Source organism: Felis catus, chromosome C2 (assembly GCF_018350175.1).
Source record: "Felis catus isolate Fca126 chromosome C2, F.catus_Fca126_mat1.0, whole genome shotgun sequence".
NCBI classification, from domain to species: domain Eukaryota; kingdom Metazoa; phylum Chordata; class Mammalia; order Carnivora; family Felidae; genus Felis; species Felis catus.
This window is the reverse complement of record NC_058376.1, coordinates 3705375-3729025: the sequence shown is the minus strand read 5'-3', so window position 1 is coordinate 3729025 and position 23651 is coordinate 3705375. Positions and strand designations below refer to the sequence as shown.

The following is a 23651-nucleotide window of genomic DNA, read 5'->3' as shown; positions in this document are numbered from 1 at the left end:
TTCTCCGCACTGACTGAAAGCCCTTTCAACGTTTGCCTTAAGAGTACACGTCCCCAACTTTCAGGTCACTCAGTCGTGTTGCACCGCATACGTATGTAGCTGTGTGTGGTTTTCCCCGATTCAATCTGCTACCCCCCAAACGGCCAGCTCAGAGCAATGTGACGAGCTGAGAACAATTAAGAAATACCTTTAAAAACAATGCCAATGCTCTTCCTGTTGCCAACTGGAACTTTCCATCTGCTCGGACCCTACACGAGTGACTGTTCCCTAGGAGCCCTTGACACCTTCCGGTAAGTTCCGGTGCTGGGCTTGCCATGTGTGTGTCTCTCTTTGAGCTGATGTTTCCTATCAGGCTCGCAGGCACTGAACCTTTCCACCAACCACCTTTCCCCGAACTCACAGAGAAAGGTGAGGGAGTTTTCTTAAGCTAACAATATCCTTGTCAGTGACCCTACAAACATGATCTGAAACCACAACTTGGCTTCGAGAACTGGTTCCTGGTCTGGTGCTTAGTTCAACATTTTTCTGAACAGAACCCCATTCCTGTGTGGGAAATCATCCGGAAGCAAGGGTCGCCAACAGGTACACAGAACAGAAAGGCTCATGGAGCAAAGCCACAGATCGTGGTAACCCATCTGTAACGCGTGTGAAAATCGAGAGGCAGGTTCACATTTCGCCTGAGGTGCAGGTGGGTTTAGAAGGACCACACACCTGATCCCGGGTCAGGAAATACTCACGGGTCCTGTCCTGTTCTCGGACTTTCCACCAACGCCTGGTAACCGGGACCAGAATCGGCATTTGGGCAAGGGGCCAGGACATGGATGGCACCAGGGGCCACCACAAGCTCAGGCTTCATTGGAGAGACCCGGGGTGAACCCTTCCCGCCCAGCCATAGCCCACGGTGACCCGCAGAACAGCCGTGACATTAGTCTGTGTTTCTGGGGTTGACGCACGGACCCCCATTTGGGCCCTGACGGGAGTCACGATGGGTACCTGACCGAGGGGTGTCAGAAAACTGTCAGCCCGGACGTGCACAGTCTGCTTCTGATGGCCTGGCCTTTCCAGCCTGGCCTGTTTCTGGCAACATTTCGGTTCTTTCCCTTTAAGCATGTCACATGTCCTGCAGGTTACCGTCTACCTTTTTTTTAAAGTTCATTTTATTTATTTACTTTGAGAGAAAGGAAGAGAGCACATGAGCCGGGAAGGGGCACAGAGAGGGGGAGAGAGACGATCCCCAGCACGTTCTGCGCTGTCCCTCAGTGTGCGGTCCTTCACCGAGGTGGCCTGAGCTAACACACCAACTCCAGCTGGAGGAGAAAGCGGGGAGAGGGTTATCTGGCTTCAGGGTGTCACTGGAACCTCAGGGCCGCAGCCCCGTCAGCCTCAGGGTCAGGACGTGCCCCCGCCCTGGCCTGGCCCCTCCATCGTCCTCCCCGCTCCTCTCCTGGGAGTTCCTCCGTCGGGCATTCCGAGATTCTAAGTCCGTTCCAGGGCTGACGGAGACCAACTCTCTCCCACGCCAGCTGTCTACCTACGAGATCCCCCAACTCCGCCTGAAACGTGAATCACTTGCCAAGGGAGACTTCCTGAAGTCCTTCAAGGACGTGGAAAGTTCTGGAAGGTCCCCTGAGATGCTGGTTTCCAGGCTGGTGGGAAAAGGGCAGCAAGCGGGATGGGAAGGACAGCTTTGCCAGGGTTTAAATGGATCAAGCTGGCATTTTAGCTTCGTGTCTAGTAAAACCAAGATCACTGTAAGCAAACACATCACCCCATTGCCTGTTCCTGAAAACGACATAGAAAATATACAAATCTTTCCACTGCCAAGCGATGTGTTCAAACAGAGCAGGTATCAGGTGGCCTCCTCTCCTCCGACGGAAATCCAGCGGTATAAGGTACGGAAGGCTTGCCCCAAATGGCCCCCTTTGCTGGTTTCCCCAGGGCCCTTTAAGAGCAGAATGTGCGTGCGTGTGTGCACGCGTGTGACAGACACGTCCCTCCTGGAGCCTTATCAGCACAACGGTTCCCACGAAGGTGCTTTGTTGCCACAGCTGCCTGCTTCCCACCCCCTTCAGCCCTTCAAGGACTCAAGGGGCCCCAGGCTGCCACAACCAGGCCACCCGGGGTTCCTATTGCTGGGAGGCAGGGGAGGGCTGGGGGCGGCCCCGGGGCCTGGAGAGGGGTCTGGAGGGAACTGGAGGGGCCTGGAGGGGGCCTGGAGGGATCTGGAGGGGACGAAAAGGGGGCCAGAGGGGTCTGGAGGGTGGCTGGGAGGGTGGCCAGGAGGGGGCTAGGAGGGGTCTGGAGGGGGCTGGAGGGGGTCAGGAAGGGGCTGGAGGGGGCCTGGAGGGTGGCTGGGAGGGGGCCGGGAGGAGTCCAGTGGGGGGCTGGAGTGGGCCCGGGAGGGTGGTCAGGAGGGGGCTGGGAGGGGGCCGGGAGGGGGCCATAGGTCCACCCATGGAGCAGTGACTCCTCTGTGTTCCCAGCGCTGAGGACACAGCCCCTGTCACCGCCGCAGAGCCTCTCTGTTCTGCCAGGCAGTCTCCCTCCTTGGACCCGAGGAGAAAGCCACATGCCCCCAGTGCCCCTGACCCCAGCTCCAGCCTCTGCGCCCACGTTACCCCTCGGGCTCCCCAGCCCCCGCAGCAAAGCTTCAGTGAGCTGTGGGTCACCAAGGGACGGAGGGACCAAGGGACAGAGAGACAGACAAGAGCAGCTTACACTGAGTGTCCCCAAGGCAGTTCGAGTCCTAGAGCCTTCGGGGCGCCCCACCCCTCTGATATGTCAGGACCCCCGCTGCCGCCTGAGTGTTTTCTCGCCCTCCCCTCGTCTGTAGTCTGCTGGTGGGATTCTTGGACAGGGTGCGATTTTCCACAAGGACAGAGTAGCAGAGACCAAACTGAACCTCCCTTGTTCTCCACCTCCCAGGCAGGGACAGAAGGCCGCGTGTCCCCTCTGGAGGCAGGGCCATCCCTGCAGAGTCCCCAGGCTCTCTCTAGGCTGCAGTCCAGATGGTGGGGCCAAGATCACACAGCCACGCATCCTGGATGGTCCCCAGCGGATGCCAGACCCGGATTTCTCCCCGTGTCACATGGTGGGAGGGGGAGCTGGAGACACTACCAGCCTTCAACCCCTCCCCCCCACCCCCCCCTCACCGGGCAGGAATCCAGGGAAATGCAAGGAAGCTGGGGACACAGCTAGTCACCCGGCCCGGGGCCCCTCCTGGTGCATGGGCCAGGAGGAAGGCCCGTCCCTGCTGGACACTCCCAGCCACGGGAGCGCTGCGATCAAGGAGCCCCCGGTCAGCGGGTCACGGAAAGTGCCACTTGAGCCACACAGCCCCCTGGGGGAGTCGGAGGGGGGCGCATCTCACAATCACATGCTCTGCTGTGTTGGCTCCAGCAGAGAAGTGGTCTAGTGTCCAGCACGCTAGGTCCCGTGTGACACGGGAAGGAGCGAAGGCGTCCTCCACCCCCACCTTTTTTCTCAGCTGCATCCTTGAAATTATCACAGACCCGGACTCTGGAGAGCCGGTGATCCAGGAGGGTGGCTGGGTTGGTCGGGCGGTGTGCCTGCTCACGCGGGAGACTGGCAAACGTTCTCCCGCCCATCCTCGTCAGTTGGGAAGATAAGGACGAGATATCATTTGTAAGGGAGTTGGTTTCGAAAACAGAAAGATATGCCTTTTAACTCTCCCCGCAACACCTGCCATTCACTCCTGACATGGACCCCGAGCTTCCGCTGAGAGCCTGCGTCACACCAAGGGCTTAGGGAGTAGCCGGGGGGGAGTGCTGGGTGTGAAGGAGGAAACCAATAGATTGCCTGCTCCTTTAACAGCTCAAGGGAGGACTCCGCCAAAGGACTTTCACGTTGGGTGAGAGTTCGCTGCACCCCTCTCCCCCCACGGTGGCTGGGCCTTGGTTATGTGTGGTCGAGGAACAGAAGACCAAACGAGCAGTGGTTTAACCCATCAGGACATTTGGGTTTACTCAACATGAAGTCTCAAGGTGAGTGAGTCAGATCAGGAGCCCAGGGGTGTCAAACCTCTAGTTCTACGCCTTTTCCTCATTAGCACAGAACGGCTGCTTGGAGCAGCACATCACACCCTCAGAGCACACAGCGTCCGAAGGCAAGGCTGCAGAGCCTGGCCAGGACCGCCAGAGGGAGCTCTTCTCCCAAGGAGGAAAAGTCGCTCCCCAGAGCCTCCGAATAGATGCCCTCGTGGCTCAAGAGTCAGAAGGAAGCCACGCAGCCTCCTGCAGCTGCGAGAGGCTGGGAGAGTGAGTACTTGCCTCCGCTTTAGGTAGAGTGGGAGTCAGGTAAGAAAGAAGGTGGGGAATGGGCGGCAGGTACCCGGGGAAAGGCCTGGGGCTCCATGTCATGGGGGTGAGCCCGCCCCTCTGGTGCCGGGGACCAGACCAACTGCCCTCCCCAGGACGCGAGCTTTGCCCGAGACAATCTAGCGGGCTCATGGGTTGACGCCCACCGCTGACACATGCCTAAGGGGCCTTGGTGGCACGGTGAGCGCGTCATTCCCTCCTCGGGCCCTCGCAAAGTCCAATCATTTGCAGTTTTTCACAAGAACTGAAAACACGAGTAACATCCATGTTTTTTAATCTTTAAGCCAATTTCGAGCAGGGGAGTGTGTGAGTCCGTCCACGCAGTGAGTGCTGGTGCAGGTGCGGAGGCCCCGAGGGCTGGGCTCCCGGCCACCGGGGAGGCCATGGCCGCTCCTGGCGAGGCTCGGCCGAAGCGCGTCTAGAAGGAGCACTCCTCTGAAGGGTGAGGCGGGGGGAGAAGGCGCGAGGCAGGGAGAGGTAAATAACCACAGAAATTGGACTCGGCAGCCCAAGGGGGACATTTCCTTAGAAAACTCGCTCCAGCCTCATATCGTGGTTGGCGTTTCCTCCCCTGCAGCCAAGCGGCAGGTAAGGAGCAACCAAGATTCGTCAGAGGCTTCTGGTTAGCCAAGCGAAGAAAAGCCACGAACAGACAGAACTCCTCGCCGAGCGACGTTTCAGCCCGGTCTTTGTGCCCCCAGCCCGACGTCAGCCCGACGCCACCTCCCCACGGCCACCCCGCGGCCCCTGTCGGGTGTGCAGACACAGCCGGTGGTGCGGACCGGGGCTGTGCGCTCCCAGGCCGTCCCGTCACTCATCCTACACCTTCAGACCCCCCAGAGCCGCCCTGGCCCTACCTTCGGGAGGGTTGTCCACGGCCACGGGGAAGAAGCACCACGGGACTCCACGCACAGTGTTGTCGAAGCAGCAGCCCTTATCTTTGCACTGGGAGGGCGTGATTCCCGGGGAGCCACAGTTCGTCCTCTTGTGAGGATCCACGACACACGTCTCTGAACGTATAGGGGACAAGAGGCCAAGTCAGGTCTCGGGCTGTCGTCCGCCTTCCTCCTCCAGTTGAATCAGCAGCCAGCTGGCGCCGCTGATGGGGACTCGGGGTTCAGGGGACAAGAGGGACACCCTGTCCCTCGTCTCCAGATGCAAAGACACAGAAGCTCAGGGCCATCGCAAGGTGCCCGGGATTTGTAAACGTCACGCCCAGCGACAGAACTTACGGATGCATTCATTCATTCCAGCCAACAATAACTCTGCTTAGCACCTATGGAGCATCGTTTGTGCTAGAAACAGAAATTAGCACAGCAAAACCAGACGGTGAAGGTCAAGCTCGTGCCGGGCCCTGTGCCGGGAGCTGGGGACCCGGAAACTAAAAATAGGACAGTCGTTGTTAAGAAGCTAGCAGCCTAAGGGAGGAGAAAGCCAAGTAAATGCCCCAAACGGCACAGTGTGTCCGTCCCAGGGTGCTGAGGGCAAGCACGGGACGGACAGGGACCAGACTGAACGAAGCAAGGAGGGCTTCTAGGTGGGGACGAGGCCGTGGGGGTATCCTGCAGGGGGAGCGGCGTGCTCAAAGGCAGTCAAGAGAGAGGGGGAGCAAGGTGCATTTCCGGAGGCGTCACCCCGTTTGCAAGAAAGACGCAGGGGCTGGGGTGGGTGGGCGCCAGCTTTAACCCGGAGTGGGGGCTGGTGATGGAAGCCAGACCACGTGGCCAGACCGCACAGGGGACGCGGGGCTCCCGTGTGGTCTACACACGAGAACTGAAGGGGCCGAACCCACGTCTGTTCCTCTGTTAGACCCGGCAAAGCACATGAAGGGGAGGATCGCCTCAAGCTTTCTCTGAAGAAAGGGTTCCGTGGCTTCGCGGGAAAGTTCTGGACCATCTCCTGCCGGCTGGGCGGCCCCTGCAGGATGGCAGCCTCCCCGGGTCTGGCTCTGCACCCGAGAGGGGAGGTGGCATTGCCCCCCCCCCCCCCCGCACACACACACAGGGAGGCTGTGAAGTCAGGAGGACACATGCACGTGCACGTGTGAGTGTGTGCACGTGCGTGTGCACGTTCAGACGCAGCTCTGTGTCCCTCCCCCTGCCCGAGGGCGAAGTAGCAGCTGGGGGTGGGGGCGGGGGGCTCGCTGGGCGATGCGGCCCCTCCCGGCCGGCACTGCTCAACAGGAAGTCAAGGTTTCCAAGCTGCTGTCCACCCAATGGACTGTCGCACGACAGAACTACGCGGAAGCGATTTCCACTGGGGCGTCCACCCGCGTCTTCCCAGCAGCGCTCGGAGCTTCTGTGGCCTCTGCTCTTTCGCTGCTTTCCACCTGCCTTCACCCTCCAAAATCCTCCCAGGGCCCAGAACGGTGCTCGGCTCAAACACATGGACTGTGACGCACGGTGTCCCCCCTCCCCTCCAGGGGCTGACCCGGGCCTGGCGCCCACCGTGACACGGGGAGAAGGCTGCTTACCCAGCTGGACCTGGGCCAAGGAACTGAGGGCCAGTGTGGAGACCAACAGCAGGACGCAGATAACCCTGGGCTCCATGACGGCCGTGACCTTCCTCTCTGCTCTACCGGAGACCACGAGTCAGGGATGAGAACCCACCCAGGCTCTGGATTTTATGCAGGTCTGTTTGCCCAATGAGTGTTAGGTAACATTTGCCTAAGGAGGGTCCCGCAATTCTCCACTCCGCATAATCTCCTCTGATCAACACAGTGTGCTGATACAAGCAAATGCCGAATTGTCATCTGGCTGAGGGACCTCAGAAGGTCCCTCCTGTGCCGTGGGAGTCTCCTGGGCCACGACCCCATCCAGCTCCTAACCGCAGTGGAGGCCCTCCTGTGAATGTCAACATTACACTCACCGAAGAGTGAGTCACGGGAGAGGTGGCCCGAAAAATCACAGTTGTGTCAACAGTGGTTCACGGGGTCACCCTTCACGGGGTCGGCTGATGCGGGGACGGGGTGAGGGGGTGGGGTGGGAAGGAGAAGGAGCAAACAGGGCCCGGCCACCAGACCACGTTCTCCATCGATCTGAGATTCTGAGAATCCAGGTGGGGGTAAGGGGGAGAGCCCTGGCGTGACAAGAGGAGCAGGAAGGGGACAGGCCCGCGTCCCCTCCCCTCTCCACCAGAGCACTCGGGACTTCGAACGTCATCTTCTCTCCAGGAGTTCTGTCTCTGTTGGGCGTTTCTGTGGCAAAGTCGTATGTGACCAAAGCACCATGAGGTCCCTCCCGGAGGAAACGTGACTCCCCCGGAGGGGCTCACGATCCACGGGGCACCGACATTGAAAACTCAGAAATGTTTAACATCCCACTCAGAGGACGTGCATGAGCATTTTTACTTATTTACCTAATTTTTTTTCTTTTTCCTTAAAAAAAAATTTTTTTTAATCTTTATTTGTTTTTGAGAGACAGAGAGAGAAAGAGAGAGAGAGAGAGAGAAAGCACAAGCGGGGGAGGGGCAGAGAGAGAGGGAGACACAGAATCCGAAGCAGGCTCCAGGCTCCGAGCTGTCAGCCCAGAGCCCGACTCGGGGCTCGAACTCATACTGTGAGATCATGACCTGAGCCGAAGTTGGATGCTCAACCGTCTGAGCCACCCCGGCGCGCCCAAATTGTCTTTTTAAAATTTCATGTTCATAACCAGAAGTTGTGTAGATAGGAGCAACCATCTAAACCGACTGAGGACAGGTGTTCCTCCCTCTGGGGGACCGCTCTCCCCATCTCAGGTCCCCGAGTGAGGCCCCCTTGACTTTGTGCTCAAGAGCCACCTGCAGCCTGCGCTCCCCTGGCCCCAGCTGCTCTGGGGTCTGCCCCCCGGAGACAGAAGGTCTGCAAGGGCAGGAGGCTCTGTGTGCTCCGTGCATTCCGGTGGCCCAACGCTGACCTCCGTCCTTATTCCATAAATATCTGTGGAAGAATGAATGAATGAATGAATGAGCCATAGGAGAAATAGTTTTTCCTCACTGAAAGATGGGGCTCTGAGAACGGCTAGCCTTGGAGAGGTGCTCACTTTCCTTCTGCCTGGTGAGTAAGTCCTTGCGGCCCCTCTGGAGGGGAGCTCCCACCCTGAGCCCGGGCCCCTCTCAGGCCCGCCAACCAGGGTCTCCAGGAGAGGACCCATGTGCAGGACCCGGGAGGTGGGGGGACCAGGGCGCAGAGTCCTCTGTGGGGTTCAGTTTGGCAGGGATGGGCCTGGGGAGCGGGGGCTGCATCTGCAATGTTGCTCATGATGAAGGAAAACCACTACTCACTTCTCAGGGTGATGTGGAGCTCTCAGACACAGAAATGCAAACTGCACAACAGTTTGGGACAGAAGTGTGTGATGTTCAGTGGTGTTGACGCTACATAGGCTCACAATCCAGCAGTTCCACTGGTTCTGGGTCTACTGTGTCCCCCAGATAAACCCCCCACATTTGGGCAGAAGGAAACACAGACAAGGACCATCTTTGCAGCATTGCCTGTAATACCTTTCAAAAAAGAAAGGAGGAAGAAAGGGAGAAGCTTTTTAAAAAAGGAAGAGAAGAAAGAAAGGAAGAAAGAAAGGGAAAGAAAGAAAGAAAGAAAGAAAGAAAGAAAGAAAGAAAGAAAGAGGAAGAAAGAAAGAACAAAAGAAAGAAAGAAAAGGGAAAGGAAGAAAGAAAGAGAAAGGGAAAGAAAGAAAGAAAGAAAGAAGAAAGAGAAAGGAAGAAAGAATGGAAGGAGGGAAGGAAGGAGGGAAGGGAGGGAAAGAGGCAGGGAGGAGGAAATCAGGAGGAGGGAGGGAAGATAAAAGAGGAAACAATATAAATGTTCATACACGTTTATTGACAAGGGAAAGGGAGAAAGGATGTAAAATATACGGGCACCAAGTACCTTGCAGACGATGAAAATGAATGAGTAAATGGAAATGAATAAATATTGAAACAAAGCTGAATGAAACTGTAAGAATGACCTTTACAGTGTGAACCCATTGCTGATGCAGATTTCCGAGGTCAGCAAGGAGCACAGAGCGAGGGCCGCCCCAGGGAGGCGGAGGTTGCAGCCCTGCGTGGGGGGCAGGTTGCTGACCTGTGTCCGGGAAGGGGGACAGGGGGACGGGGACACGGGAGTCAGCAGGGTGCCGAGGGCCATCAGAACGCGCATCATGTTCCTTTCACAGCAGGAAATGGGGGGGCGCTGTGGTGGAAAGGTTGGCATCTATTAATTTAAGGAGACGCAGATTCACGGGTGATCTGCGGTGATCCCTGCTCCCTGGGAACGGCTGGGTGGGGGGTTCGCGGGTGCACTGGGGGCCCGGGCACTGTGACTGGGTGGTGGGCTGGCAGGTGGGTGCTGTGATCTGGGGGCTGTGCTGGGGGCTGGGGTACTGCCACATGGGGGCCATGCTGGGGGCCGGAGTGCTGAGACCAGGGCAGGGGGGGCTGGGAGCCAGGGCGCTGTGACTGGGGGCCTCGCTGGGGGCCTGGGTGCAGTGACTGGGGGGCGTCCCGAGGGTCGGGGCACTGCGACTGGGAGCGGGGCCGGGGGCCGTGACCAGGGGGCACTGGGGACCGGGGCTTTATGACTGAGGAGTGCTGGGGGCCCGGGGTGCTGTGACACTTCCGGTGTAAGTCCAGGACTCCTGGCGGGAGTAACACAAGGTCGCACAATTGCCTTACACCTTGTCTTTTGGGTTGCTGTTGTTGGTCTTGTTTGAATGCCCGGCGAGTGGGGCAGCAAACGCACGGAGTGCTGTCCCCGCTAACGCGCCAGGTCACCTGGCGCAAGTGCCTGGACCCCAAGACCCCTTGATCTAACGCGGTGCTCTCGCGCTCGGGCCCCACAGACACGCGGGATCTCTTGTGGGGGACCCTTCTCCCCAGTGTCGCGCCCCGTGTTTGGAGCGGCCCGGCCGGTCTCCTGCCCCAGAGCCGTGCTCTTTGGTGCAGGGGTGAGTGTGCCGTGCAGGGCTGGATTCCTCGTCTGCCTTTGCCACCCTCTCCGTGTCCCGCGAGGGCAGCCGCGTGGGCCCTGTCCGCCACACGTGCCCTCTGGCTTCTGGCCGCTGTGGGCGGCACTCGGGAGCAGATGGGCTCGTGGACTTAACTCCTGGGTCCCCCCTTGAGGGGTCAACCTGGACGGCCGTGTCCCCATGTCCCGCCCTCTGCACGGGGCCCAAGCGGTCCCCTCTCCTCGCTCCCCCGGGCCGGGAGGTGCACAGCCCCCAAAGAGAGGCCAACGGTCCCTCCATTTAACCCTCCCCAAGCTACCCAGATTGAGCGTGCCAGCCCCCGGCAGCAGTGACGAAAGAGTGAACCCCTGAGACACGGGGCTGGGACGTTCTGGGCAGAAGCGTGAGGCTGGGAACTTTGGGCCCCAGACACCCCGGGCCTCGTCCAGCAGCAGAGGTGACCCCCCGGGCCCCTGTGTGAGGGGGACCGCTCTCCTACCCAGCAACCTCCGCAGAGCATGGGCCACAGCACAGCTCACCCGGGTGTCAGCCCAGGAACAGGGCCCCAGTGTCCTCAGGACCATTCCACGCCTGACATGGCCTCCAGGTGTGTCAGGGTTAGACCCCTCACGATCCAAGGCCCCGGGGTAGCTGCACACCTTCCTGGACAGGAGCCTGGGGGTATTGAGAGCAGGGTCAGGCGGCGTGAGAGCCTGGGGAATGAAGGGGCCATGCTCAGAGCACTGACGTCATCATACCCGCTCAGGGTGAGAGGCCACCGTCTGGGCGGGCCGGAGCCGTGGGCTTGGTGGTGGCCAACAGCTCATGCAGTGGACACGCTGAGGGTCCCGACACACGTCAGCCTCGCTGCTCAAGGTGGTCCGTCCCCTCGCAGACGTCATGAAGTCAGATCTACATTCTAGAAGGTTCCCAGGTGCTTCACGTGCACAGTAGGTGCAGTGGAGGATGGGGTCTCGGGCTCAAGGAGGCTTGGGCGCTGGAGTGCACCTATCACGGGCACCCTTCTTAGCCACACTGGGAACGCCCAGAATGTGCCTCTGTCACTCAGGTGCTCAGAACTGCCTTGGAGAGGGACCACCAGCATCCTTCACCATGGGATGGAGGCCGCGTCCCTTTGAGGAAGGGCCTTGCATCAAGGCCACAAGTGCCGTGATAGGCCTTCCCCAAGCCTTCCCCAGAATGATCTGAGCCACTCACCAGTGCTATGGGTTCAACTGTGTCCCCTCAAAAGATGTGGAAGTCCTAGCCTCCAGCACCTGTGAATGGGACCTTATTTGGAAATAAGATCTTTGCAGATGACCAGGGTAAGATGAGGTCATTGGCGTGGACCCTAATCCAATATGCCCGGTGTCCTTACAAAAGGGGACATTCGGACACAGACATACCCAGAGGGCAGATGATGTAAAGACACAAGCCAAGGAATGCCTGAGGCTCCAGAAGCCGGGAGAGGGGCCTGAGATAGATTCACTCTCAGAAGGACCTAACCCTGGGGCCACCTTGATTTTGGAGCTCCAGCCTCCGGACAGTGTGACCATAAGTTTCGGTTGTAAGTTCTGTTTGTGGTACTTGATTACAGCAGTTCTGGAAGACTAATCCAAGCAGGGTGAGTGAGCACCACAGAAAGGAAAATATTTGGAGTTTCTGATGGTCATTAAATATGAGCTCTGAACACCACTAACCCCGAGACCCAAACTCATGTGAGTCACCAAAAAGGGATCCCGTGGGTTTCAGGCCCGAGATGGACTCTTGGCCCGAGTCTGTCCCATTATGGGTCCCTTGGGGACCTCCCCAGGCCCAGCGAGACCGGCAGCCCTCTTTGCAAAAGACCCAGCAGTAAATACACCAGGCTTTCTGGGCTACTTTGCTCTCGGTCTTGCATCTTCTTTGCTTTATTTTTGCAACCCTTAAAAAGTACAGAAACCGTTTTTAGTTTGCAGGTTCACAGGCAACGTTTGGCCCCCAGACCGTCCTCTGTTAAGCCCTGTGCTTACAGTACCATAAATGTAATTGCAGCTGAGGCTCCAGAGGGGGTAGCTTTCCTGGAGCACCCCCCCACCCCCACCCCCTGGCTACCCGGCCCCTGATCTGCAGCGACTGACCCGGACAATGTCTGCCCTTCCCCCCTTCCCTTTAGACAAGGTAGTCTACAGGATTTTGCTATCGTATGACCCGGGGCCACAATACACCCTCACAGTGTGGCGGGTTGAGGCTCCTGCCAGCTCTCCTGCTCTGTCAGAACACTCTGGAGAGACCTTGGACACGGTGCTAAACGCCCTGCTGGCCCATTACACTGGCGTCGTGAGGTTACGTCAGCTGGATTTGGAACATAGGACCGAGGACGCCTTCGGAAAGCCCACGTGCGTCAGAGATCGCAACCGCAGAAGTTCAGGGTCCCCGGCCTGTTAGTGGGGTGTTTGGGAGTGTGGGGCAGTGGAAGCCTTCTCTCTAAAGGGGGAGATAAACCTCTGCACCTGCACCACTCACCCCAACAAATACACGTGGGCCTGTTTGGATTTCGGAGGTGACGTATGCTAGATGTGAACGTTCTGTTCTGTCTCGTCGGCCAGGCTATCAGTAAAGATTGCGGTTTCGAGAGGACGTCAGAACAGCACACGCCTCACAGGAGCGGGCGGGGCTGTGATGCGAGAGCCCCGACCCTCGGGGCCGGGAGGCCGGACGTCTTGAGAAGTAGGCACGGCCGAGGCGGACGCTGTATGGTCGGGTCTGCACGAGCCTTCCCTCTGAGCCTGCAGCTGCCGGCGGCCCACACTTGTGAATTAACAGAATGCACAGTCCATGGCGTGGGATACAGAACAGTGCAGCGCAGGGCAAGGAAATGTAACGATGGGCAAGTAATTCGCCCGTCTTTCCACGTGGCCCAGCACGCGGGAGCAGTTACCTCGACAGAACTTGGACTCATGTGCTCAGCGGGCAGCTGGTGGCCCATACATCAGCCGATGCCTTAGACCAGAGCAGTATATGGTTCCTTCTCAACCCAAGTGCCCACGTCTGGGCACCAAGCAACAGATGATTATAGGACGGGACTCCTGGAAGAAATGTTGCTTCTGATGCCCATGACCGCGGCCCTCATGGGCTGGAGTGTTGTGGCCCACGACAGGCTGACTTCCAATCAGAAACACACTCCTGGGTCCACTGAATTGGCCGTGAGGGCTGCTGTTCCTGCCTTCAAAACAGCAGACAGAGGAGGAGGTGTGACTGGAGGGACCGGTCCCAATCGTCAAGGGGCATAGTGCTTCTGCCGCACATCGGGGTCTGGGAGAACGATGCTTGTTCTGTGCCCTTGCTCTGTGCCGACAGCTTGGAACCTGGAGCCTGTTTTGGATTCTGTGTCTCCCTCTCTCTCTCTGACCCTCCCCCGTTCATGCTCTGTCTCTCTCTGTCTCAAAAAAATAAACATTAAAAAAATGTTTTTAAAAATATGTTAAAACTATGAAGTTTATAGTACACTGGATGAACAAAGGTTTAGAAACTGTGAGACATAAGCGTCTTACACACGTCAGAATTTAAAACCCTGGAGTGCCCCTGGATACAGAAGCAAAGAATAGGAACACAAAACCTTAGAAGACCATATGTAAATGCCTAAAAACTACAGGAGAGGTGAGAACAATAATTAGTAGTCAAAGAAATAATTTAAGATGACTGTAACAGGGGCTCCGGGCGGCTCAGTCGGTTGAGCGTCAACTCTTGGTTTCGGCTCAGGTCACTATCTCACGGTTCATGGGATCGAGCCCCACATCGGGCTCCATGCTGAGTGTGGAGGCTGCTTGGGATTCTCTCTCCCTCTCTCTCTGCCCTTCCCTGCTTACTCTTGCGCTCTCTCTCTCCAAATAAGTAAATAAACTTTAGAAATAAATGAATCAATTAAACAATAAAATAAAATGACTGTAACAGTTTAATTCCGAGGAGGCCACCGTTGGGGCTGAATCTTGGTGTTCGGAGCCTTGATCCACGGAAGGGAGTGTTGAGCCCTGACGTTTCGTCTCCCGGCGAGCAGGGTGGTGGTGGCCGGGGCGGGGCCGTGTCAGGGAGGAGAGAGCGTAGAGGCTCCCCGTGTTCACCATTTCTGTTCCCTTCACGGCCAAGTCTGCATCTCCCTGGCCTGCCCTGCATGGCCTTGGGGTTTCTGGATGAGACAAGGACTTGAGGGACAGGAAAGGGTGGCTTCCCTCAGTGAGGTTGCTGAATCTCCAAGATAACAGAGGCTGCAGGCCGGCCCCAGATCTGTGTTTGACTTCAGGGAAGGTGCCAGGAAGCAGGTGTTGGGGCAAACACATCGGGGTGTGGCCCACGGGGAGGCCTGCTTGGTCCAATACCCCTCGCTTGACTGGCTCACCGACTGTGGGGTCAGGGCAACACCCCCCTTCCTTTTGGAGGAGAGTGAAATCTTTACATGCGACTCATACGAACACAGTATTTTCGAGTATAAAGTCGGTTACGCTCATTACAGAAACAGTTCGATGACGAGGAAAAAGCAGAGTCCCGATGTGACTCGTCATCTTGCCCCCTGCTGTTTCTCCTTTCTTTTCCCTACTGAGTTGTTCTTCACCCTCTTTGCCGTGTTCTTTTTGGTGTGACCAGAGCATTCTCCACGTTACTGCGAATTCCATCCGGTAAGCTGCTGACGGTTCCATGGTGCTTCCTCAGACCCGCCATAGCCACACTTCGTTGATGATTTTTACATCATGGGTCAATTCTGGGTTGTTTACGATTCTTCACGATTACTGGGATTTCTTTCACGATCGTCTTCATGCGAGATGATTTTTTTCTGTGCTTAGGACGGTTTCCTTGGGGCAGCCCCCAAAGGACATTTACTGGGCCTGGGAGCGTGTTCTTCCTAAGGCTCCGGAGACACAGCACCGCACGCCGACTTCCACCCAGGTGATGTTCATTTCCGCTCGCCCTGGACGGAGGCGTCCATTCACCCAACCGCCGTCTTCTGGTTTAAGAACCAAAATTTGACACTTTTGCACAACTGGCACTCCCTGACGTGGCCCCGCTCCCCCGTCACCACCCTGCGCGCTCCGAGACGAAACGTCAGGGCTCAGCGCCCCCTTCCGTGGATCAAGTCTCCGAAAGCCAATATTGGGCCCCAACCATGCCCTCCTAGGCATTTAAAACTAGCAGCGAGCGACGAGGGGGCCAATGCCAAGTCTGTCACCAGCAAGCCAGCGCCTCCAGCATCCGGGCTGTGCCAAGCTGAACCTCCCCCACGCGGCTCAGCACCAGCCAGGGCTGAGCAAAGCCCGGCTCCTCCCAGCAGGTGAGTCTGGAATTCATGCACTGGTTCCTCTGCCCGGTGCCGGGGAATATGGGGGAAGTGTGGCCTCTGAACATCCCCCCATCCATCGGCAACCCCGTCCCTGTGGTGAGGAGCCCGGCCCGCCCCTCATGTGGTGCTGACGGCACCCCTTCCTCCTTCCTGCAGGCTGGAATCTGCCTCTTTGGGCTCAGTGCTCCACCTCTCTGACCAGAGTGCTGGCTGGTCCCTGTCACAGACTTCTGTCCCCAGGATCCACTATATTCCCCCGACCAGCCCCCGACGGAGCCCTGTGATACGGCCCTTTGGTGAGCTTCAACCGTGTCGACCCCAGACATAGGCATGCGGGTCGGTTTTCTATTTCACACATGGGGATTTTCCATCTGGCCTTCACTGTTGGTGAACAGTCCCTTCTCCCGCTGAGCAAGGAACAAGAGGCATCGCACGTGAATTACTATTATTGGGAGCTTCCCGGTGATGGCAGTTCAGGTCCCTGTTCTGTTCTGAGGCCATTGTGCTACGCTATTTAAAAGTCCCAGAGATAGGGACGCCCGGGGGGCTCAGCCGGTTGAGCGTCCAACTTCGGTCGTGATCTCGAGGTTCGTGAGTTCGAGCCCCACGTCGGGCTCTGTGCTGACAGCTCGGAGCCTAGAACCTGCTTCGGATTCTCCCTTCCCTGCTCATGCTCTGTCTCTCTCTCTCTCTCTCTCAAAAACAAATAAACATTTTTTTTAAAAAATTAAAAAAATAAATAAATAAACGTCCCAGAGATGAAGGCAGAACAAAGGAGGGGCCAGAGCATCCTCTAGTCTCACCTGATGGACAGGGAGACTCTTTTACTGGGCAAAGGCCCTGGGGTTGGTCTGAAGATCCCCAAAAAACTTTACTTCCTGTTTATACTTTTTATTCATCTTCCCTTGGTTAGGGTCCTACAGCTCGGGCAGGTCTGGTCACACAGTGATGCTTGGATTATGATGCATAAAGGATGGTGACTCTTAGACCAAGTCCTAGCTCGTTGGTTGTGTCCTCGCCTGGTCCTCATGTCCCTGCGGGGCACAGCGGCCCTGATGACAGCCTGGCATCCCTCTGAGCTAGTTGTCAGGGTTCCAGCTTCTGTGCAAACCTCACACCTGCTGGAGACAAAACCAAAAACGTTTTACGACTTTTATCATTACAGTTGTTACTGGAAGTTTATGCAAAACCAAACCGCAGAAACAATCTCCCCCAGCCAGAATCCTGTTTCCTCTTCCTGACAACCCTAAGATTTAGCCCAGGTGGGTGATCGGGGAGGGCTCTGGGGGGTAGGGGTGAGATGAAGAAACCGCCTGAGCTCCGTGGTTAGGCCGAGGTGGTGAAGGCTGGAGCCCGCCCTCGGGCGATGTTTGTGCTGCACAAGGTGGCCTCACTGCTCCGATGGCAGCCACTGGGACGCCCCCGGAAGCCGGCTGACGTCAGGTGCCAGTCACACTCCCAGACGCAACCGCGTAAAGGGTGAGCCAGCGCGGGTTGGTCAGCAGCCCTCTCTATGGTATGACCAGCAACGTTGACAGGAGTGACTTTATTTTTAAAATATAAATGAGAAGCCATCCAAGATTCTCCCCATATTTTCCTCTCTCCCCACATCCTTGGATACTTTCTTCAATAGCAAGAAAGATGGCGGGGAGTTATCGAGATTGGGGCCAAACTCAGCCCAGAGGTCTCGTGTGCAACTCACCCTGAACACAGGAGGCGGGGAATAGCTTCATATCCACAAGCTCCTCTGTGACATTCTATTTTTTTGTTTCTTTTTTTAGAGAGAGACAGACAGTGCAAGTGGGGGAGAGGGGCAAAGGACAGAGAAAGGGAGAGAGAATCTTAAGCAGACTCCACCCTCAGCCCGGAGCGCAAAAGGGGGCTCGATCTAAAGACCCCAGGATCACGACCTGAGATGAAATCAAGAGTTGGATGCTCCGCCTACCGAGCCACCCAGGCACCCCTAGTGACATTCTATTTTTAAATCCCTGCTTCTAAAAGGGGGCATCATGGGGCATCATGGTTCCTAAGCGTGTCAGTGGAAAGTTTAGACTTGCCTTGAAAGTCTGCCCTTCCTGTTTTTCGTCTTTCCACATGAGGAGGTAATGAAAACAAATTTCAAAAACATGTCAAAGGGGAAAGTCAGTTTCTGAGACCCACGGTCCTGGCCTCCCCGACCAGAATCGGTACCCAGGATGGCGAGAAGAGGAAGGTGACAGTGGCTCAAAAAAAAAAAAACATGTGGTATGTGCATTCTTGAAAATTTTATGACACTTCTGTTGCTTTAAAACATCATTTTGCGTTTTAGGGGCGCCGGGGCGGCTCCGTTGGTTGAGCGTCCGACTTCGGCTCAGGTCACGATCTCGCGGTCCGTGGGTTCGAGCCCCGCGTCCGGCTCTGTGCTGCCAGCTCGGAGCCTGGAGCCTGCTTCGGATCCTGGGTCTCCCTCTCTGTCTCTGCCCCTCCCCCATTCATGCTCTGTCTCTCTCTGCCTCAAAAATAAACATTAAAAACCCGCCATCAGGGGCACCTGGGTGGCGCAGTCGGTTAAGCGTCCGACTTCAGCCAGGTCACGATCTCGCCGTCCGTGAGTTCGAGCCCCGCGTCAGGCTCTGGGATGATGGCTCAGAGCCTGGAGCCTGTTTCCGATTCTGTGTCTCCCTCTCTCTCTGCCCCTCCCCCGTTCATGCTCTGTCTCTCTCTGTCCCCCAAAAAATAAATAAACGTTGAAAAAAAAATTAGAAGGGGCGCCTGGGTGGCACAGTCGGTTAAGCGTCCGACTTCAGCCAGGTCACGATCTCGCGGTCCGGGAGTTCGAGCCCCGCATCAGGCTCTGGGCTGATGGCTCAGAGCCTGGAGCCTGTTTCCAATTCTGTGTCTCCCTCTCTCTCTGCCCCTCCCCCGTTCATGCTCTGTCTCTCTCTGTCCCAAAAATAAATTAAAAAAAAAAAAAAAAAAAAAAAAAAAAAAAAAAGAAAAAAAACCCCCATCATTTTGCATTTTAAGACTTCCAAATGTATTAGTTCTTACGATGAAACAGCCCCAACAGATGAGGCAAACACTGATAGAGGAAAAAAGGGAACTAGATTACCCACAGTTATCATAGGGGACCCCAAGATGCCCTCCCAGCCACTGACGGAACTACTGGTCAGGGAATCAGCAGAGACAAGGGGATTGGAGCCACACCCCACTCTCAGGACCAGCTGGTATTTACAGGACACACAGCCCCACAATAGCAAGGTGCACACTGTTTTTGTCCACATACGTTCACCAAGGAGGACCACATACTGGGTCGTGAGACAAATCCCAACAAATCTAAAAGAACTTTTTTAAAAAGATCGCACAGGGTACGTTCTCTGACCATAACGGGATCAGATGAGAAATCGACAGCAGACAGGGAAATCTCTAAACATGTGGAAGTTAAATCACACACTACTCAGTAATCCTTAGGTCAACAAGGAAGTTTCAAAAGCCATTTAGAAGTGCACAAACCGAATGAAAATGAATACGTGACATATCAAAGTGTGCGGGACTCTGGCTAAGGCAGCGCTGAGAGGGACTTCTGTCGCCGCGACTTACACGGGAAATGAGGACAGTTCTCGGATCAAAGCCTGAGTTTTCATCAGCCCCTGGGGGAGTACAGATTAAAGCCGTAGTGAGATATCACCACTCACCCACCAGAATGGCTAAAATGAGAAGCTGTCGCAGCACCAGATGCCGACGAGGGCTGGGAAAACTGGAGCCCTCCCACATTCCCGGTGGGGATGTCAAACGTCGGGGCCACGCTGGGAGAGAGCGCACAGCTTCTTAAAAGCCCGCACTGTGCACGTACGGTCTCACCCAGCAACCTGAGAGACGCAGGCCGTTTGGTTCCACGACGCGAGAGCCGTGAGCCATTCTTCAGGAGGGGGACCAGGGCTTGCCAGGGCTTAGAGCAAGGGCAAGTGTGGAGGATTCGTGAGGGGGTTCAGTGTGGTTTAAATGGGGGGAGCTTTGGGGGCGCCCGGGTGGCTCAGTCCGTTGAGCGGCCGACTTCGGCTCAGGTCACGATCTCGCGGTCCGTGAGTTCGAACCCCGCGTCGGGCTCCGTGCTGACAGCTCAGAGCCCGGAACCTGCTTCGGATTCTGCGTCTCCCTCTCTCTCTGCCCCTCCCCCACTCGTGCTCTGTCTCTCTCTGTCTCAGAAATAAATAAACATTAAAACAAAATTTAAAAAATAAAAATAAATAAATGGGGGGATCTTTGTGGCCATGGAGCTGCTCGGTATCGTCCCTGCGAGGGGGGGACACACAAACCCCCACGCGCCCTACACAGTATCCAGAGCTACGTGCACACACACACCGCGTACACAAATACGTACACGTTTACACACACACACCCCATAGGCAGATGCACACTCACTGCACACATATGCACAATTACAAACAACACCATGCAGATACATACAGTAACCACACACACCACACACACATGTAGACACATATACACAGAGACACATGGAGACACATACTGGGTATCAATAAGACTGGAGAAGTCTGGGGGTGCCTGGGCGGCTCAATCCGTGGAGCGTCCAACTCTTGATTGTGGCTCGGGTCGTGATCTCATGGTTCGTGGGTTCGAGACCCTGCACTGTCAGCACAGAGCCTGCTCGGGATTCTCTCTCTCTCTCTCTCTCTCTCCCCTCCTCCTCCTCCCTCCACTGTCTCTCTCTCTCTCTGTCTCTCAAAATAATTAAATACATTTTTTAAAAAAGAAAAGACGCAAGAAATCTGGATAAGGTCAGGGGATCTTAACACTGTCGATAACCTGCTTGTGCTGTTGGACTGTAGTCTTGCAACGTTATCCTTAGGGGAAAACTGGGCAGTTCATAGGAGACCCCTCTCTGCACTGTTCCTATGACGGCATGTGATTCTATCATTATCTCAACAAAAACTTCAATTAAAGTAGCCCAATAAGAATGATTCTGAAATCATAGCGTTTCTGACCACATAAACCAAAGAAAACTTTATTTATGTGTTTCTTTTAATGTTTATTTATTACTTTGAGAGAGACAGAGCGTGAGCAGGGGAGAAGCAGAGAGAGAGGGGGACCCAGAATCCGAAGCAGGCTCCAGGCTCCGAGCTGTCAGCACAGAGCCCCATGCAGGGCTCGACCCCACGAAATGTGAGATCCTGACCTGAGGCCAACGTCGGGCACTTAACCGACTGAGCCACCCAGGCGCCCAAACCAAAGAGAACTTGAAAAAAGTGGCTTTGAACGAAATACAGAGAACAAACTGTGGGTGGCTGGAGGGGAGGTGGGTGGGGGACGGGCTAGATGGGTGACAGGCATGAAGGAGGCGCTTGTCGGGATGAGCACTGGGTGGGGGTGGGGGGTGTCCTATGTAAGAGATGAATCACTGGGCTCTACTCTGAAACCAAGGCTATGCTGCATGTGAACTAACTTGGATACAAACAAATTTGTTTTAAAGTCATTCTGAAGGTTAATTTCCTCAACCACCCTCTGGGTGATTGGCGACGGCTCCCGTCCTGGGGGTGTGAGAGGGTGTGGGAGGGGACAACCGAGTCCCCCTGCCAGGAAGATAAGGGGCCTCCCAGCCCCCCCTACAGGGGCCCACGGAGGGACTCTGCCTGAGGCCGGGGAGCCCCGGGACTGAGTGCAGCCGCAGGCCCGCCTCCCTTGGGGGATGGAAAGGACTCGGGCGCTGGGATCTCGCCCACGGGCTCTGAGTCATGGTGGGGGCTGGCAGGTGTGACTGTGGTGCACAGCTCTGAAGCTGGTCTGGCAGCCAGCAGCCCGGTGACGAAGCCGGGGGGAAGGTGAGGTGTGTCACTCGGGTCAGGCCAGGAGGCAGCTGCCGGGGGCTGGAAAAGATTCTGGAATTTTCCAGTGACCAGGAGGCATGAGTGGGCTGCCTTCCCCAGAGCCCCACCTGGCGGCCAGGCCTGGGAAGTTTCTAGGTCTCCTTTGAAGAAGGCTCTCTGGGAGCGCCTGGGGGGCTCTGTCGGTGAAGCGTCTGACTTTGGCTCAGGTCATGATCTCGCGGTTCGTGAGTTCGAGCCCCGCGGCGGGCTCTGGGCTGACGGCTCAGAGCCTGGTTCAGCTTCTGGGTCTCCCTCTCTCTCTGTCCCTCCTCCACTCAAGCTCTCTCTCTCTCTCTCTCTCAAAAATAAATAAATCTTAAAAAGATTAAAAGAAAAAAAAAAAGAAGGCCCTCTGGGTGTGAGCTCTCTGGACCCTTGGGCAGCGATGGCTTCCGTCCCTTCCCCTTCCTTGCCTTTTCCTCCGGTGCCTCCAGGACTGTGTTGGCAACCACTATCGGCTGCCGTGGGCACCACGGGGAGACCGGGGAGTTCGGCTCATCTGCAGCCCCCCTCGCTGCCCCCACCCGACCAAGGAAAGCAGGAGGGTGGGAGCTTCCAGGGTGCAAGTAAGAAATCTGGGGGGAAATTCAGAGCACGTAGGCACCCCAGAAGGGACAGGTGACCTGGGACGCTTCTGGAAGTGACACAGGAGCAGCCCAGCTGGCCGCGGCTCTCCGCCCTCAGCTCAGCCGGCCACCCGTGCGGATGCAGGGAACGTCGTGCCAGAAACCATCACCATGGCGGCAAGCTTTCTTTCTGGTGGGGAGAAGGGGATCCAACGGGTAGGTTGTCGAAAGTAATCTATCTGAAGCCCATGTCTCAGATTACACAGCAGACGCCCTGTGCTTGTCGGCCATGGCTCTGTCTCTGTGCCACTGGTGAGACCCTGTGCCTCCCGGCTGCTGGGGACCTGACCAGGAACCCGCATCTGCCCGCCTGGAGGGCGTGGTCCACACACACACACACACACACACACACACAGGCACCAACCCCCGGTTGCCCTTCGGGGCATCTCGCAGCCAGTCACACCTTGGAGGCGGAGGCCGGTACCTGGAACTTCCTCCAGGGCCAGTGACGGGGTGAAGGTTCGCACACCCGTCCCTGGCTCGTACTCCCTGTGCCGCCGCGGGCAGATTCTCCAGGTGCGAGGTGGAGAAGTCAGACTTCTGCGAGCATCTGGAACCCCCCCCCACCCCCGCAGTTAGAAGAGGGACACAAGCGTTCACGGTTTTCGTGGCCAACTTGGCATTTAAGTCATCAACTGGTTTATGACACTCCTTGTTCCAAATGTCCCGTAATGTTGGTAGATCTTCTATGGGACGTTTTAAAATGTTAAAATCCAGCCGTATCAAACACAAAAGAACCTACAAGAGAAGGAGCTGTCCCCGTGGCGCTGTCCGGGACATGTGGGCGCAGGCACGGGCCCCCTCATTCACTAGCCCCCGACACGCACACCCCGCACTTGCTTCTTCGGGCCCAAGCCGCCAGGAGGAGCGGCCCGCCTCAGCCGTGGCACGTTCTCCTGCCTGTTTCTGTGGCTGCGGGTTAGCAGGGCTCCGGCCGGAACTTTCTCTGCTGGCTCCCACTCTGGCCTGGCTGTCAGGCATGACATAGATGCTAAGGCGTATCCCCCGAATAAAAGGGAAGAAACTGGAAAGAGCTCCACCCACGAAGCTCTGGCTGCAGCCAACAGGGGCCTCCACTGAGACCAGACGTTTCCAGAGGAGGAAGCAGTTGACCATGACGTTGAATGGCTGATACGTCCTGGATGGGTTGAAGCCGGTGGAGCAAAGTCTCTTTAGACCTTTAGACCCAGATGCCACCGAGTGTGGCTTTGCGGTGAATTCGTTGCTTTAATTCGTCCTGGTACCACGTGCCTAGTGGAAACCCCCAAGGCCCCACTGGCCCCACACGTGGGCTTGGGAAACTCACTCCTCTCACACCTCAGTTTCCTTATCTACGGAACGGGACTAACGATAATTCCTGTCTCGTAGGGTCGTTGCAACGATAAAAGACAGCACACAGGAAATGCGGTAGGTAGAGCAGTGCCAGGCACATGGTCCACCCTGATTAATTGCCTGCCGTTGGCATTACTCAAGACCTTCTGAAAGATTGTGAGACAGCAAATATTTCCCAACACAATTCAATAGTAATTAAGGAAGGATGGAGTCACAATGTCTAGCCATTCAAATGCGCGGGCCCCACGGTCAAGGGCTCCCAG

At 56.5% G+C, this 23651-nt stretch overlaps 1 protein-coding gene and 1 long non-coding RNA gene across 2 annotated transcripts; one reads left to right on the top strand and one right to left on the bottom strand.

The window, feature by feature from the left end:
* Positions 1-4666: 4666 nt before the first annotated feature.
* On the bottom strand, positions 4667-6887 carry TFF1 (trefoil factor 1). The gene is given in 3 exon segments (NM_001130389.1): positions 4667-4772; positions 5195-5347; positions 6811-6887. Coding segments are annotated over 3 exon segments (246 nt in total). The 5' UTR covers position 6887; the 3' UTR covers positions 4667-4755.
* A 1084-nt stretch (positions 6888-7971) lies between these two features.
* Positions 7972-16143, top strand: LOC109503283. Its single transcript, XR_002162171.3, has 3 exons — positions 7972-8370; positions 15073-15557; positions 15723-16143. It is a non-coding gene; the product is annotated as an uncharacterized LOC109503283 (long non-coding RNA).
* The last annotated feature ends 7508 nt before the right edge of the window (positions 16144-23651 follow it).